Genomic DNA, 18,568 nt, shown 5'->3' on the forward strand with positions numbered 1-18,568 from the left:
CAACAGTAGCAAGTTTATCAGTGATGATACAAGCTAGAGTTTTATCTGGAGATTTGGCCTAGTGAAGATTTCATTTTTTTTCTGAAATACCATGTACCCATGTTTCCCTTTTACTGTGCCCTTTGGGTCTGACACAAATGTTTCTCGCACGGTTTTTTCTGTTCATTCTTACTCTCTTCAGAGTGAGTGTCCCTTGTTGCTTTGAATTTGTGTTCAGAGTACTTCAAAGTCTAACTAGGTTATAATTTTCTATGAAGCCTGTTATCATATAAGTGAGCACACAGATATAATGTAGTTGTTTAGAATATAGTGACAGTGGCTGCTATTATGGAATTTTGTGTGTGTGTGACAGTAACAAAACACAGGTGCTACCATCTTCCCACTTTTAAGTTAGTTCTTATTTTCCACATAATGTTCCTGCTGTCCATGTGCATGCCAGCTAGATATGAAGAGCTTGCTCAATGGTGTTCAGGAAAACCGATCTGTATATCACATAATTGTTAATCTAATGTAAAATGACTGCTGCCATCTTAGGGCATGCACCTATGGAGTCTTGGTTCTGGCCGGGCTCTTGAAAAGTCCTGAATAGCAGCTTAGACAGATTCTAGTATGCTGCTGATCTCATGTCAGACCTGTTGTACACCTTATTCTCTGATTTCCATTTATACATCGTATCTTTTTGTACTGGACTTACGGGCATGTACAGTGGATGTACTGCATCAGTGGGATTCACTGTTTAATTTAAAATCCTCTGGGCATGCAAACACCCAGTGTTTCTTAAAAGGTTAAGACAGGCCCAGGAATGAGAGAAAATGCATAATTATCAATGCTTATCCATTTTTTAAATTTTTTTTTTTTGCAACATAAGACTTATTTTTATTAACTGTTAATTTGAAAAAGTTTTACTTAAAAGCTGTAAACTAACAGAAGACAGTAAATATGGTTATGAATAGATGATAAAGTAGCAAAAAATGCATGGAGCACGTTTTATTTTTATCTACTATTCTGTAGTACCTCTCACACTGGGATTTGATACGAATGTCTGAAACTTCATCCATGAAGTTTTAATTAAACCATTAATGTTAAACATTAACTTTGGTTAGTTAATATTAACAGCGGTGTCTCCGTAGTTACACTAACAAATCTGTCTCATATTATTAGTTTTCCTCATGTCTAATATTCTTACTGTTGTATAAAGCATTTATAAATGTATGCAATAATGACATGATTCCAGGCTCTTAACTTTTGTAACATGAATCCATTTTCATAAAGCTAAGAACTGAAAGCAGCACAGATGCATGTCTGAGCATAGCGTCTCTGCTGCCCTATCAGCCTTTGTTTTCAGAACACCCTGATTGACCCACCACCCTTCACGGTTCACTGATTCACTTGATAGATCAAGTTTAAACTAGTGCATATTAGCACATTTGTTAGTACTAGAGGAACAGTTGGCCTTCCTGCTTTAGGCTGCTGGTTCATTTCAAATGGAGCAGCCACAGAAAACAATAACAATACCAGTTAGGAGAACACCAAAAGGCTGACAGGCTGAAATCACTTGCAGACTGTAGTAAATGAGATTTGATTTGTTCATTCATATAGATGTTGTTAAAGTAAATTAAAAGACAATTATTATTTAAAAATACTTTTAAAGAAGTTTTGCTATAAAAATGTGTGAAAGCTTAATCTTTGACTACTATTGGATATTCTTTCATTAAACTCAGTTGTGTGGTGTGTTATAACATGTCCAGTGCATGCTGGGAATGATAAATAAAAATTTTTGTCATAATGACCCATTCGTGTCAGTTGACAATCGTCTGGCACAAACAAAACTGTGTCAGTAGTGTACCATATCTCTGCTCAAATGCAGATTGTTGTGATACCTATTTCTATAAATAAGATAGTTTACCTTTCTAATAAAGTAAATTGATTCAGGTAGTCATAAAGAGAATATTATAACACTTTTATCCTGTGAATTCATTTGGTTCTTGAAAATCTCTCTAGGATTTATGTATTAACTCTGATGTACTTTTCATATATATATATATAAAATCATATATACAGTTCCTGTCTGAGAAGAAGGTGATGAATGATTTTTTTAGTTTTAAAAAAAGGAAACAAGAATTCAATTAAGTTTCTTTAAAAATCTAAGAATTTTTTTCTCACCAACTGAAAAGTCTGTAGTCCTTTGTCACATTCTTTGATGTGCTTGAATAAGTGAAAAAATCATCTATGGGACTTTCATAATTGTTATGTTTTGATCTTAATGAGTACTTTCCCTCTTGATGCTGAAGTAGTATTTAGTTAGATATTCTCTGAGGAATGGTTCCTGTTCAGTTCTTGAGGTAGAGTAAGCAGGAAGAGCTTCAGCCACTCTGAAGGTACATGTGGCTGTAAAAACGGAAGTAATACTCTGCATGGGACAGGAAAATGTGCTTTCACTTTTGGCTCCTTTCGGAGTTGTGGGCTGCTATTAATTTTCTTGAATGTTGAAAGCAGTATACTTGCCAGCTATTCTAGCTTTCATTTGGTTAAGCAAGTGATAGTCTAACCTGATACTAAAAGAAAATTTAGAATCATAAATGAATGAATTGAATACAAAATTGTTCAAATAACGTATTTTAAATAACTACCAAAGAAACAGCAGTATTGTATGCCACCAACCTCACTGAATCATGGCAATTGTAGGAATTCTAGAAAAGAGAACTTGAAAAGTAATGTTATTGTTTTAGTATAAATTATTTACTACTCAACAAAATGCCACATTCCAAATAATAATATTACTTCATAGGATCAATGTGCAAGACAAGGTACTGTTTGCATAGCAGTATTTCACGGTGATGTTTGCTCAGACTTTGTTACTTTGAAAACCTAAATGTCACTTTTTGAAAAATAAAATTAACAATAATACTCAGTTTTCTGAATGATATTACCAAGTTTTCTATTTATTTGGACCTCATTCAAGACGTGGGAATTTCATTTTCACTGTTTTACTGTTCAGTCTCTGAAAACAAAATATTGGATTGTAGTATCATTTTTTTGGGGTGTTATTGTCATATGCCTGCTGGGAGTGTTTCATATTAAATTCCAAAAAGGCTATGTTTTGATGTTTGGGGGTTTTTTGTTTCCCAGTCTTATACCTTCTCCACATTTACCTTGCTCGTGCATCAGGGCTTAACTAGGTTATGACATATACTTCCCCCCCCCCCCCCCCCCCCCCCCCGGTTCCTCCAATGTTTTGGTTAGTGTGTGATTCATTTCTACTGTTTATTAGCTGTACACAAAAAAGTAATCAGTACTGTAATTTTAAGATAAATAGCACACATCCAAGAAGAAATAGAGACTTTTTAAAGACTGTAATTTACTAAGCATGTTAAAATAATGGTTCTAATATTAAAAAAATCATTTAAGCTTTAAAAATTGCTGGGCTATGTGTAATCTTAAATATTTTGTGTTTTCTTTTTAGGCTTTCAAAATAGACCAAAATCCTTAAAGGTGTTTGTTAATCCAAGCAGCCACAAAAGAGAAGCCACTCATGTTTATTATGAAAAGGTTGCACCTCTTTTTAAGCTTGCTGACATCAAAACTGATGTCACAGGTAAGTTGCTTCAAAAGCGTATTTTAATCCTTTGTGAAACTAGTGCTTAAGCATGCAAGACAATTTGAATTTACTGCTAATCCTTATTGGCTTTGCCTGCAAGTAGTGCATTTGGAACTGTAGTTAATACAATACAATATATTTTTATTTAATCAAAAATGTTTTAGTAATACTATTATTCATTGAATATTTTCCCCCTATAGCTATATTATATTACTAGTAATATATTTTTTTGGACTTTTTAAAAGGAGGCATTCTATAAAAAGATACAAGTATTTGATGTCTGACAGTCTTGTATGTGCTTGCTAAGAGTTGTTCCTGCATTCTGACAAACACATGTCCTTAAATATTACTTCTCTTCTGAGAATGTCTATTGGCCTGACATCATAAGAGGGACTTATCCAAAGGACATATTATTTCTGGATTCTGACTCAGTTTCAGGGATGACCTGGAAGCCTAAGTGATTAAGTTCTGTAATCACAAGGGCGGTCCTCATGGGGCACATGGGAATGACTTGGTGTCTGGAGAACACAAAGGTACAACTTTAGTATTGTAGTGATGCTGCCTTCTGCTCAACAATGGGTTCCCAATAGTAGCTTTGGATTTAATTTTCAATTTCTGCCAGAGTTCTGCTTTATGTCCTGAATTTGCCATTTTGTTGTTTCATTTGATAGACTTTTTATAAGAAATTGAACAGGGAAACAATGAATTTTCTTAAAGTAGTAAAATATTAATGATCTGATCATTACTTCTGCCCCGTTCTGTGAAGAGATCAAAGCTTATGTAGTATCAAATTTGGTCCTAAAAACCACCCATGATTACAGAGAAATTGCATTAGTATTTCCCATTCTGAATAATTTTTTATCCATAGTATTACGATTCCATACGATTACGATTCCCACACTGCTAATTTTTGATTATGCATTTCATATCCATGTGAAGTGTAAACTCTGATGCAAGACATTGTAACACCAAAGAGTCTTTCTCCTATGTCTGTTGCAATTGGTTTGCGAAATAATCAGTGCCAGCTTAAGCAAATTATAAGGCAGAGAAATCATGACTAGTTCAGGTGGCAGGCCAAAATAATTCTGAGCAGATCTGATTTAGGCATAAGGATATAATAACATCAGAAGTGTTTGTATATGAGATTTATCTTGCTAATTTTATTACCCATGTCTATGTATTTTCAAATTACTTAGCCCACAATTTAAAGTAAAATCAGCTGAAGATTAAAGACGCATGAGGATAAGTGAGAAAAAGATTGTCTGTTAAAATTCTGTAGTGATAATTTCCTAACTTGCCTTAATTGATAAAGCAATTTCAGCAGCTTTATATAACCTTTGATTCACAGACATATTTTTCACCTGCAAGGCATAGATGATAGTGTGAACAGGTTAATAAAAATGCTGTCATCTTAGAAATTGAACTTAGCCTTGTTTGGTCACAATTTTTTTTAAAAAAGGGTTGTTTTGGTCATGCAAACCTTAGAGATGACTGTCTTATTGTTAAGTTAGTTATTCCTTTACTTTAAGCAACTATTTAAAGAAAATTACCTTTTAAAAATTTTATTCCTTACTTCTGGTTAATGGGGTGTTTTTTTATTGTTACTGTGAACATAACCTTGTTTGCCAGACTTTGTTAAAGGCAGCATTATCATTAGTCTATGTAAGATTACATTTTTAGCTATGTAATGTCACACAGAATCCTAAAGCTGAACTAATAAGTCAAATCTGTATCAATAGTTTTTAATATTAATTCATAGAATTTAATATAAGCTATGAATATAATTTGTAGTGGTTTTAAAAAAAAACATTTTTCCTAATTGAAAAAAGCAGTTTAAAAGGGGTTTTTTTGTTATTTTATTATTTTTCTTTTCAAGTTTGAAAATAAACTTCTGGTTTTAGCCAGATAAGTGTTTAATGGCTTATCCCTAAAATAAGGTTATTTTGGCAATATTCAAATACTGTTGTGCTTATTAGCTGCCTAACACTCCTCCTACAGGCAAAATGAGAAAATTGCATTACAGTTTTAAATGCTAGTAAGAGATCTAAATAATTAAGAACTATGCATTAAAAAAAAAAAAAAGAGAGAGATGGTAGTTGGTGCTGAGTGAAAGTTCTGTCTACTGGTACCATCTTCTAATAAAACTAAATGCCTCATTTCAAGTAATTTGAACAGGCTTTTTTCCTCCCATAATTGGTTTGGATTTTGTGAGCTTGGAGTGTGCATCTCACTGCTACTGCTTTTTTGAAACATGGCCATTATTTACATACATAGTGATGTACAAAGGTGTGTTAGGTAATAAAAGTTGAAGACTTTTGTACAATTTTTACACTGAAGATAGTTTACTTTTAGTCTTTTTGTGTACACATATTTAAAGGTTACAATTAATTGCACACAAAAATCTTAAAGCAAATTTGAATCTCTGAAGTGACTTTCAGCGCATACACAATACAACACTTGCAGGTTATTAAAAAAAACCAACAGGCCAACAAACTTTGACAGTGGAGGGCTGAAAGACAGAGCTCTCCTTAACCAGTCTTGTACGTTGGTAGCTGGCTGTTGTTTCCTGTGCGGTCAAGCTTGCCAGATCTTATTCTTCACTGTAATTTCTGTTGGAATAAACTTTTTTTTTATTCAGGAGTTTGGAATGGAGATATTCTCTCCTACTTAAGGATACATAGTCAAAAGGCATGTATGTAAATAAGTGAATTCTGAAATAACATTGACTTTTTCCGATTATCTTGAAATTTGGTTGGATTTTCTTTTTCTCTGCGTGCCTCCCCCCCCTTTACTTTGCACACTACAGATGTATTTTAGTGAAATTCACCAAAGATCTTAAAGAGCGGATTGTGTTTTGTTGGGGTTTGGGTTATTGTTGTTACGTGGAATAAACAAATCTCTGAAGCGCTCAGTGCAGTAGAAAGTGGGAATTAGGAAATTTAAACTGAAACAGTGCTGTAACTGTAGCTTAGGCTAAGCAATACTTAAAAACTGGCCTTTATATAGTGTTTTAAGAGTTTGGCAATCTTGAGTGCTGCAGCTGGGATATGTCTGTTAGAAGAACAGTGACTCTTCTAAAAATCCAGTTCAACAAAAGCTCGTTCCGCATTTAGGATACCTACAAATACTGGCGAATAGTGATAATTTGAACTAGTATTTTAGAAATATATTGGTATCTTGCAAAATCTTACACATACTAAAGAAAAATAAATAAAGGTAACCCCACCAAACTCCTAGTTTGTCTCCTCTTCCTAGTTTTGATTCTGCTGCTTCCATTTATGCACAGTTACAGGCTGGATGTTTAGGCAAAACCAACAGCCTTCCCCACCCCCACCCCCCATTTTTAGGGCAGAATCACAAAGGAAAAGAGAGTGAGTGAGAATTGAACAAATAACATTGGTTTGAACTTACTATACAGTATATAACATTAATATATTTTCAGCCAGTGTGAACACCAGTTAATCTGCTGTTATCATTAGCAGTTTTAATCCTATTGACATTAGTCTGTGACACAAGTGTCAGCATTTATACGTGTCATATGGAAGTGTCCCACGTTTTGAGGTGTTGAACTAATTATATGTTTCTTTTTCTATATGTAGGGGCTGAACCCTTAGTTTCTTGTTGGCTGCGCGAGATAGTGTATTGGAATATGTGTGACTGTTCAGATGAGTTACACTGTCAGTGCCCTTCTTTCAGAATGCTATTACTTGAAAATGTGTACTGGAATTTGCAATTGGGAACAAAATGGCTTTGAAAAAGGAAAACTTTCAATTATGCATTAGAAATGGTTGAAAAAAATTAAATTATATTTTTGTGATAATATTTTTACCAAATATGTAATGTGAATCTTTCTCAAACTGTGAAACTACTTCTTTCTTTCTCTTACCAAAATTTGGTGTGTGGGTTTTTTGTTTGTTAGTTTCGTTTTGTTGGGTCCACCGTCCCCGTCCCCTCGTGTCCCCCCCCCCCCCCCCCCGAATTGGAAAAGGACCAAATATTCAAACACCTAGCTTTTATCCAGCTATCAGAATTTTTTGTTTCCCTCTGAAGGTTGTCAAACCTACAGAAAACATTTTAGACATGGTCTTTTTATATCTGTGTTGGATTTTTTCAATTTTTTTCTACATGATCGATTTTCTATATGTTGTCATGAAGTTTTTACTGGAGACTTCTTTTTTTTCTTACCTTTTTTCCCACAATGTTTCAAAAGAGATGGTGTGTATCTCTGACATTCTCTCATGAAATTTTAAATTTCTTGGAATTATCCCAAATGTTAAGCTTTGCAGTAGTCCTCCTATATCATTTCCAAACTTAAGATATTAGATGCAAAGAGGATGGAACCCTCATCAATCTGGCTAACACTAGTCACTTTTACTGCTTTTATTGATTTCTCTGTAGACATGAGTCCTCTTTATTTTCATGTCTTTGTTCTTTGAGTGAATTAATTTTGTAATAGTAAACATACCTTGCATACATTACATTAGGAAACCACTGAGCATGTTTCCTTTACAAAACAAAATCTTATTTACCGTACCATTTTAATTAGACTGCACTCATAACTTTATAAATGATGTCATGTTCATTTAAAAAGGCATGTAACCAGCTAACCAACTGTATGTTTTCATTGGAAGATTTTCATAGTTAAGCAATGGTAAGATATTTGAACCTTTCTGCATTTTTGCACAATGCACAGTTTTATTTGTCACTTTTTTCACATTCTACAGATAATGATAAAAGGATAGTTCTCATCAGTAAAAGCAAAACTGAGTACAATAGCTTAAATACTGTGCTTTCATCTTCCAGAAGAGGTCCTGCATGAAAGTAAATTCTGTAAATAATTCCTGAAAGCTATTTCAGTGATAGGTATTTCTGTAGCAAAATTATAATTCTCTGCCTTTGGTATCATCAGAATAAGTCTAGTATTTAATTAAGAATTTCCGGAACACCAAGCACTAGAACTTTGCTAATACTGATTGGGACGTTTTGAAGTTATATGCAGATATACAGTAGTTTAATATGAAGTGTAGAAAATTTATCACTTTTATTTTTAATATGTTTTCTTTATTTTTTTTAAAGTTATATATACTCACTATATATACACACATTCTTGTATGTGTGTGTATGTATGGGCGAGAAAGAGGTATTTCCAATTCTTGCAAGCAGCATTTGAATAGTCTGTAGAAATACTATGATAACAGGTACAGATACGGAATGATTGTTTTAGACACCACGACTAATAATTTTAACAGTGTTTAGAAACACTGGAGAAAAGCCTTGAACTATGCTAGCACCAGGGACAGACAAGCATGAAAGATTAATGTAATTTTGCATATAATGATGCACATTCTTACACAAAAAATCCATCTGCAAGTGTCATGTCAGTCAGCAAAAATCTTTGATGGGTGGCTGCAGCTGGGCTGTCTCTTCTGGCAAGGCTGGCCTAGAAAATGCTAAATGTAGTTATGATGCTTCGTGCCATCTGTAGTATGCCAGTTTATCCTGTCTTCACTGGCATTTACAGTACTATACAGAGTATCAGCACACACAGAGACATCAATGTAGAGTGACAGATTCATTTCCTCCAGAGGCTATGAACTCTGGTGTATACTTGTGCCACCTTCCTCTGTGTGTTATATTCTGTTGTCACTGGTATTTGGCTTGATTTCATACTTCTGTGTTTAACTCCTCATATTTTTGAGTTAGCAATTTGCATATCCTAACACAAAAGCAATTAGATTTGATTGATACTGAAATAATTCAGTCTTTACTGAGGATATGCTTACATTTTCCTGAAGTTTACCAACTGTGTCAATGCTAAAACTTGCATTTTGATGCAACAAACGTCTTCACTAATTCTCTGAATTTAAATGCACTAAATAATAGCCATTTGTCTGGCAGCTGAGTTTTAACGTGTCTTGCCTTTTAGTTAGTGTAACTGTGAAACATATCTTCTCATACTTTTAATGTATTTAATGATTAAAAAAAATAATCTGAACTGAAATACTGTGTATCCCTCATGTTAGAAGGGCAAAAAAATAAAAAAATACCCAAACAACTTTTAAATTATCTAATATTCTGATCATTAAATAATATTATTTTCCACAGTAACTGAGTATGAAGGACATGCTCTCTTGGTACTTAAAGAATGTGAACTCCAGGCATTTGATGGGTAAGTTGGTTAGTAAGAATGAATGTCATTAAACTTCATCATGTTAGTTTTTATTTCTATTCCATCCAATACTATGCTAGTAGGTATTTCATGAGTTATTCTGTTTCACAGATACATTAAGCCCGAGAAAATCAGTTTTCATTAGATGCTTAGTTTTTTTAACTTACTGAAAAGAGGTATGTATTTTAGATTAATAAATAATGGTAAATAAACATAAAGCTTTCTTAAATATGCTTCATGAAAGCTTCAGTCTCTGTATTTGCAAAGATGACAAAAGTGCCTTATATTTCACCCTATTCGTTCAAACGGTTCTTAAGGAGAACATTTTATCTAAAAGTAACGTGAATGTTTTTTCCATTTAAAAAAAAAATCATTCAAACTTACTTGAAGTCAAGAGTGAAAATGCTTGTTCAATCATTTTTAAAGGTATTGTATTTTTACATTAATCATTCAATAATAAGATTCAATGACATATAAGAATAGTTTTGCATACTGTGGAAGTCTTATAGCATTCTTACAACTCTGTTGGAATATGCAGCGAGCCATACAAGAAGGCTTAAATAGTGTTTTATAGTCTAATCAATTCCTATTAGTGCTAGAAACTCAGAGTTGGGTGAGAGAATATATCTAAAAACGCATGTAAGTATTCCAGATTCTGAGGATAACTTCTTTCCAATTAAGAAAGGCCTTTTGGGGTGCTAGCTGGGGAACCAGTTTGCCCTGGGAAGCAGATATGAAGACAGAGAAGAAAAAACCTGGGTTGTATCATCTTGTACAAACCCTTTCTACTCTAAGTCATATTCAAGTTGTTTCATCTTTGATCATTGGGTAGAGTCACTGGAGTACTTCTCCTGTAAGACTTCTCTCCAGTAGCCGGAAGTAAGGGGAAGTAGGAAGAGAAGAACTGGAAGAAAATAACCTTAAGTCAGTATGATGCTAGGATTTCTGAGGTGAAAAGATCCCTGTCCTTTCTAAGTTAGCTGTTTAAGTGTTGGGTTTTTTTCTCATATTGGGAGGGCTACAGGGGTGGCTTCTGTGAGAAGCTGCTAGAAGCTTCCCCAATGTCCAACAGAGCCAATGCCAGCTGGCTCCAAGATGGACCCACCACTGGCCAAGGCTGTCCATCAGCAATGGTGGTAGTGCCTCTGGGATAATGTATTTAAGAAGAGGGAAAAAAAACCAAACCCACCACCAAGGGCAATTGCAGCTAGAGAGAGGAGTAAGAATATGTGTGAGGAACAACCCTGCAGACACCAGGGTACCAGAGCAGATATCCACCTGCAGCCCACGGAGGCCTCCATGCTGGAGCAGGTGGATGACCAAAGGAGGCTGTGATCCCATGAGAAGCCCATGCTAGAGCAGGCTCCTGGCAGGACCTGTGGACCCATAGAGAGAGGAGACTGCTGGAGTCTGTTCCTGAAGGACTGCACCCCATGGAAGACACCCACACTGGAGCAGTCTGTGAAGAGCTGTAGCCTGTGGGAAGGACTCACATTGGAGAAGTTCGTGGAAAACTGTTTCCTGTGGGAGGGACCCCAGGCTGGAGCAGGTGAAAAGTGTGAGGAGTCCTCCTCCTAAGAGGAAGGAGTAGCAGAGACAACATGTGTGACCTCTGTTCCCCCCTCACTGAGGGGCAAGTAGAGAATTCAGGACCAAAGTTAAGCCTGGGAAGAAGGCAGAGGTTGGGGGGGAAGGTATTTTTAAGATTTAGTATTTATTTTCTCATTATTCTACTCAGATTTGATTGGCAATAAATTAAATTAATTTTCCCTAAGTTGAGTCTGGTTTTGCCTATGACAGTAATTGGTGAATGATCTCTCCCTGTCCTTATCTCAATCCATGAGCCTTTTGTTACATTTTTTGTCCCCTGTCCAGTTAAGGAGGAGAGTGATAGAGTGGCTTTGGTGGGCACCTGGTGTTCAGCCAGGGTGAACCTGCTACATTCATGTGGAAATTAAGTAGCTTTTATTATCAGAGGTTATGAGCAAAAATGAAATTTCCAAAGTGTTTGAAGAATTAGTCTTATAAATTCTTAAATAGCCTGTCAGTTCAATTTATAAAATACAATAGCACTTCTGTACCTCCTTTTAGATGTGGAAGGCACTGTATGTGCCACAAAGACAACTCTTGATGATTAATGCTAAATTAATAAAAATATGTTACTCCTTGGACTTTTCATCTATTTCCAATAACAACAAACACAAAATCAGAAGAAAATATATCTGTTTTCAAAAGTGTTAATAGCCAGAAGACAATCCACATAAGTCCTTCCAGGTGTACAGTTTCTCGGACTGCAAAGATTAACTGGTTTTGCTGCTGTGGCAGAAACTTTTAAGCGTAGGAATAATCCAATCTAAACCAAAAACAAGACAAAAGACAGGAGATGAGTCCTAATTACAAGCAGGAAGAAAATGTGCTCTGAACTTTTGTTATATACTCTTTTTTTTTTGTTGATGTGGGCAGTGTTTAGCTAGATAGAGAAAACGTTGCTGAAAAGTTAAAAATTAAAAAATAGCTACAAAATAATAATAGGAACTGAAGAAAAATGTTAAAGGAGCTGAGATAATTTAATTTAAACATTTAATAACGTAATGAGTATTTTCTTATAAAGAGCTTACCAATTTTATCTAGTTGAATTATTGGACATAGTTTCACAACTGCATTCATATAGATAGATAAAAAAAAGATATTTTAAGTGTTTCCTAAAGTAAATCTGACATTTATATTGTAAATGCTTGGAGTGTACTATTACTGTTTTCATCATTAAAATGTGTTTATCTTAAAAACATGTAACTTTCAAACATTACTAATTTGGAGAATCACCTTAATAGTTACTTAAATAAACAAAACCAGAAAAAACCCCACCAGCTGACGTTTGCTGTAACAGAGCTTTTACAGACAAATGCATTCCTCTCTATAGCCACAGCAGGTGGGAGTTTAATTACATGCTCCAGAAGGAGTGATTAAGTATCTTCATGCAAAGGATTGCTGGCACTAGGGTTTTATACCTTCCTAAATCCCTCAACTGCCTGCATAGTGTGTGGAATTAGCTGTATTCAAGTATTTTTAATTTTATTGTAATATTTGGTGAGTTGTTATGATAAGGGCAATTAAGAAGCATTGGAATGCTTGTGTGGGTCGATACTGAAAGATCTAAAGAGCTTTTCCACTGAGGCACTTAAGCATATGCAAGTCTTCCATCTGATCGGTTCACGTGCATAACATGTGATAAGGTAAGAAATATTTTGTAAGTTGTTAAATATATTAACTCCTACTCAGATATCAGAAAGCAGGAATAAAGATGCTTATATTCTGTTAGTTAATAGTCACTGATCTGACAGTGAAGCCCTAGCTTGTTCTAAGGAATGGGTTTTAGCTATTTGAAATATCATTACGTAGATGGTGTGTGATAGCTGCCTTTCACTTGTTTGCTCATCTATGGAAGAGTTTATTTTGAACCGTTTAGCATTTTTGTTTTGTAATAGGGTAGTTTGTGTCGGTGGGGATGGATCCGTCAGTGAGGTTGCTCATGGTCTACTGCTGAAAGCCCAGATAGATGCTGGAAAAGACACAGACTATGTACCAATGCCTGTCAGAGCACCGGTTCCTCTTGGAGTAATACCAGCAGGTGAGTCTAAAAGGTACTGTTATATTTTGTAAGTAAAAGTCATCTGTTTTAAGTCCCTCTGGCATGTTTTACAGTTTTGGCTACAAAAGGCAGTTCTTGGTGCTAAAGCTTCAGTTACTTAAGGGACCTATTGAATAAATGTCCTAAATTAGTGATTTAGATTGATTACAAATGACTAGATTTTAAATCATTATGATAATTTATAGTAATGGAACAGATGAGCTCTTTGCCTAAAGGAAGAAGCTCAGGAAGAAGAAAACTAAAATAATTTTAAGCTGATCCATGCAAAGATCAAGTTTTGCCCTTATTTGCTGCCAGAAATGATACCAAATGAAAACTTGTTTTCTACAATTCCCTTAATATAAGCCATGCTGTTTCGCTTCTCTCCAGTTTTCTTGGCAGGATTCTCAGCTGGATTCATGCTTCGGGTCTATTTTTAAATGGTGTCCCAAGAATACATTTTGTAGATTATATTAAAAAAAGCCCAAAAAAACAAACCCAAACAAAACTGTGCACACAAAACTGCTTTCTCTCTCCCTTACTTCTACAGACCTGAAAATGTATGCATCTCTCTTGAAAAATCCTCCTGCTCCTTTATTAACTCGTACTTAATGTCTTGTGGTGTGGGGTTTTTTGTGTGGTGGTGTTTGTTTTGGGGGTGTGTGTGTCCCTTCTCCTCCCAATTTTTGTATTTGCCCTTCTCAGAGTATACCGTGGGCCAGGCAGGGAGGCTTAGCTAATTAGTACAGGCAGGGTTGATTCTGGACAGGTATATAAACCACTTCTCTTTAAAAGAGGAGGGATATTTTTGTATGGACACCACCCTCTGGTGTGGATGATGATGTGACTACTTGATGTAATTTCTCAGATGTTTTTAACTAGTAAGGAAGAAATACCTGCAACCAGGTGAACAGCAAATTGTTGTTTTCAATTTTCTACAAAAAAAAGGAACAAGTCTCTTCGGAACTGAGCAAGCAGGTTTTAAGTGCTCTGACTTGTTTTGCACTTCTAAAAGCAGCATTAAAACAGGGACTAGTTGCTTGTAAAAATGCAAGATTACACTAGCTTTTTTCAAGTTAAAAAAAACTTGGCAAAACTTGGTATTGGCAAAAGATACAGTAATCTCAAAGACATGAAGCAAATGAGTTTTAGTACAGCAGTTGGGCCATCACTTATCGATTCAGTTGCTGTGAATATTTTGATGATGTTAACATGGAATCTCTCCAGCACTTGACTCCATGCTGTTTGGGCATGCTTAGGTCACTATGCCTTATCATTAGTGCTTAGTCTCTTCAGGTTGAGACAAATAAGTCATGATCAAAAAAGATTTGTAAACCCAAAAGAATGCTGTATGGTTTGTTATGCAGAGTCCCATAGACTTTGTTGAAAGAGGGTGGGAACAATATAGAGAGTCATCGTGTGAGAAACTCCTTAATACATTCTTAAAAATAATCTATAGCTTATTTTATTTCCATATTATTAATATTTCAAAAAGTAGTCAGTTAGGAACCAGATAAGTATGATACATACTTATGTACATGAAGAAGATGGAACTCAATGGCCAATTAATTTTTCCCCCCACCAGAAATCCATTGAACCAAATTATTAGGATTCTCCAGCTGAGTAAGAATAGAAACTGTATTACGGGACAGCATTATTTGAGCGGCTTAAAATCTGGGTTTAGACTCTATTGTTAGTAGTTAAGACAGCATTTTGAAGTTTCAGCCAATTTGATGGGAAGGAGCTGCTCTTGAAACAGTTTACCCCCTGAAGAGAAAGGTCTAGAGGGGAGTGTGTTTTTACTAAAATACTCCGCTGAGCTGCCTTGTTCTGGTCCCAATCAAATGGATGAGATGTGGGGAAGCCTGCAGTTGTACTGCTGGCCATTAGCAGGAGTGTTTGTTGCTATGGGAACTACTGCTAAGAAACTGTACGGAGGGGGGAATGGGAGAAAGGGGAGGGGGAACTGGAAGGACATTAAAAAAAGCTATCCAGTTGTTACAGAACAAGAGACAATCTATATCTGATGACTGTGAACCTTTTGGTCCTTAATGGTTCATTTAAATAAATTCATGATTTCCAATTAATTCAGAAAATGAAATATTACTGAGGAGCTGTTAATTTGTGTGATATTTCAGGCAAAGAACCAAAATTTTGGTGCCGTTTTCATCAGAATTTTAGCTATGCTTGACTAGGAAGTCATTACATCACATTTATCTGTTTGGATGGGGGAGACATTAACAGCCTTATGAATATTCATGTTGTCTGGTTAATTAAGTTAATTGTACTGCAGAAGTGCTTGCACTTCCAAGGACAATTTTTTTCTCTACAATTTCTGTTTGGTACCTTCATCAGTCATGCTTTACATGACCTGCAGATACTTTGTCCTTACTGTGATGCTTTTGCAAGTTTCATAGGAAAGAGATTGTAGGAAGTTGTTTGTAATGTCAGGAAAATGGGCTTATATTTTGAACAGAATTCTATTTTTTGAATAATAAAATCTTGTTTGTTTTTGTTTAAAAAATGCTGGTGACAGAGATGCTGGAGTTGTATGGAGGAAACCTTTTTACAGTAAATTGAGTAGTTGGAGTGAGATCTAAAAATGTGACTGTTAGAAATCTGTGAGGGCTGCAAGCCCATTCATGAGCATCAAAGAATGTTATTAGTCTCTAAACTAATATGATAGTGTTCAGGGGAACCATCTTGTTATTGATAAATAATATTCTGAGCTTTACATAGGGGAGAAAAAAGGTTTAAATGACTTGGGAAGATGAATAGTGGCATTAAACTCACTATTATTGAATAAACAATTAAATCAGCAAAGCTTATATTCTTTTTTTTTTTTTTTTTTTTGGTATGATAACTTTCATTGTTTGCTTCTGTTTATAAGATATTTTTTGTGTGTGTGTGGCATCCTCCTTGTATAGGACCCAGGTAATGAGACGTTCAGTCATTACTGGGATCAAAATGCCGTTAGGCATGTATTAAGAGTTTTTTAGAGAAGGTAGTGGTACTTGCTACTGCAAAACTGTGCATGTTCTAGATCTTCAACTTGTGGAAGGGTGGATGCATTACTTATGTTTTTGAACACAGGCAGAACTTGTTTTATTTTCCTAGGAGTCATGAAAGGGTGGGGTTTTGCCTTGTTTACTGCAGCAAATGTTAATGAGCTCCGCAGATTTAAGAGAAGGATGCAATTACTTGTGCCTATCCTGTTACTAAGAATGAGATTTAACTCTCATTAAAGTCAGTATGAAGATTGGTATTGACTTCAGCTGTGGTCAATTGTCTTGCTGCCATCTGTGTTACATCTGTATTACAATTTACTTAAATGAGGAATCCCTGTTGTAAGACATACCAAGCCTGATCTTCAGAAGTATATTCCACTTTCTGCCCTTTTATTAGCTTGATCTTCAGTGACAAAGAAAAATATTTTTTTCAGAATAACAACTTCCTGGTTGTCAGGTTACGGGAAATAAGCACAATTTGCATGATGTGTAATGATCTGCTCTTTGTGTGTGTGATTTCCTTTGTTTTGAAGAGGTTCCCATAAAATTTGATGAGAGTTGGAAAAAAATTATTTGAAGGAAATATTTGAGTATTTTTGAGCTACTTCTCTAGCTAGCTTCACTGGCTAAGCAAAATTAGTTGAATCTAGAGGTTAAATGTCATAGGTCATTCAAACATGAAATGGTGTTGGGCATATAATTGTATTATTCTGTGAAGAATTGCTTTTTTAGGTCAAATCTAATTTTTTGTCACTGAATTTTCCTTATAGAACTGTATTTTATGTTCACTGAATTGAAAACCTCACTATTTTGCATAGTAAATGGTATCTAGAGCTACATGTTTGCCCTTTCTTTTTTTATGCATATTGTACAGAAAGGGAAGTTCAAATTACTTTGAGTGAGTCGTTGGATATAAGTTATTGGATATAAATGATTGAAATTGTAATATGCTTAATAAACTGGACTTCCTGATAGTGTATGTAGAGAGACTTTCTTTTGGGAGAAAAAAGCAAAGACTTGCGTTTAGCTTTTGAAGTTGTCAGTTTATTCTTTCAAAGTACTTCGTAATCCCAATTCGCTGCATTTATTTAAACATTACTTTTTTTAGGAAAAGGAGAAAGTAATTTATAGTCACCTGTAAAATTCTCAGACATGTGAATGAAATTACTCTTTTTAATTGTTTAAAGAATAAAACTGTACATAACCTGATTTCCACCACTGGAGATGTAAACTTAAAGGAATGTTTTGTATTAGTTCTCTTAATAGATGCACCTCACTTCTTTCATATAGTAGGAACCCTGGGAGCCTTACTCAGAGCTCCTTTCTCTGATGTTATGAAGGCTTTCTATGAGGTTCTGAGTATTCTGAATTACTGCCAGAGACTAAGGTGCTGTAAGGACATAACAGGTGCTCTGTGTGATACTGAGATAAAACTTCCAGTTATTTTACAAATTCTTATTCAGATAAATTATTGGAAAAAAATTGAAGCATATACTCCTGAATAAGAATGAAAAGATGCCTTTAGAGCTTCGTCAGTATGTACATCAGTCTTTCCAAATTTAGTTGTTGTTTTAATTCCATTAATGTGACATCAAAGATTGCAGAGTTTTGGGATGAGCATAATTTTTCAGTCTGGTACATGATGCTTTTAAAGGGCTTATTTAAATATTGAGTGCCTTTTGCTTGAAATGTGATAGTCATTCCCTTTCCTCTCTTCTCTCCCTCACTTCTGAAAGACAAGGTTAAATGCTTCCATAAAACTTAAGGCAAATTTAGCATCCAGAATTGTCTACTGCTGCTGCAATATATTAAATAATTCAAGCAACAAGAAAATGATTTGAAGATCTAACCGAACTTATTCCTTTATGGAATATTAGGTTCTAAATTGTTCTTTTGTAATTTTTGTTATTTTAATTAATCTGTTGTTGAATTATTCATCTCTTAATCAGTGATATGAAGAAGGTGAATATTCTGCTTGCTTGGTGGCAGACCCTGATTCTTTATACGTGCAGAAGTGAATCCCATGGCCCTACTGCTTGGCTAAGAAATGCCAGGAATGTGATCAATGAGAAAAAGCAACCTGAAATTCTATTAAACCTGTACCCATTTACGAAAGACACAATTGTTCAGGATTTTTAAAATAAATTGCCGTTTAAAAGTCAACT

General features: G+C 35.0%; 1 protein-coding gene across 2 annotated transcripts in view; it reads left to right on the forward strand.

The window, feature by feature from the left end:
• CERKL (CERK like autophagy regulator) overlaps positions 1-18,568 on the forward strand; it is a 54,729-nt gene that overhangs the window by 27,373 nt on the left and 8,788 nt on the right. For both annotated transcript variants that reach the window (XM_075756503.1, XM_075756504.1), the window contains exons 3-5: positions 3,464-3,595; positions 9,704-9,767; positions 13,253-13,395. In XM_075756503.1, coding sequence (XP_075612618.1) covers positions 3,464-3,595; positions 9,704-9,767; positions 13,253-13,395 — 339 coding nt within the window. The remainder of the gene's footprint in view (positions 1-3,463; positions 3,596-9,703; positions 9,768-13,252; positions 13,396-18,568) is intronic.

Source organism: Balearica regulorum, chromosome 6, assembly GCF_011004875.1.
Source record: "Balearica regulorum gibbericeps isolate bBalReg1 chromosome 6, bBalReg1.pri, whole genome shotgun sequence".
Taxonomy (NCBI): domain Eukaryota; kingdom Metazoa; phylum Chordata; class Aves; order Gruiformes; family Gruidae; genus Balearica; species Balearica regulorum.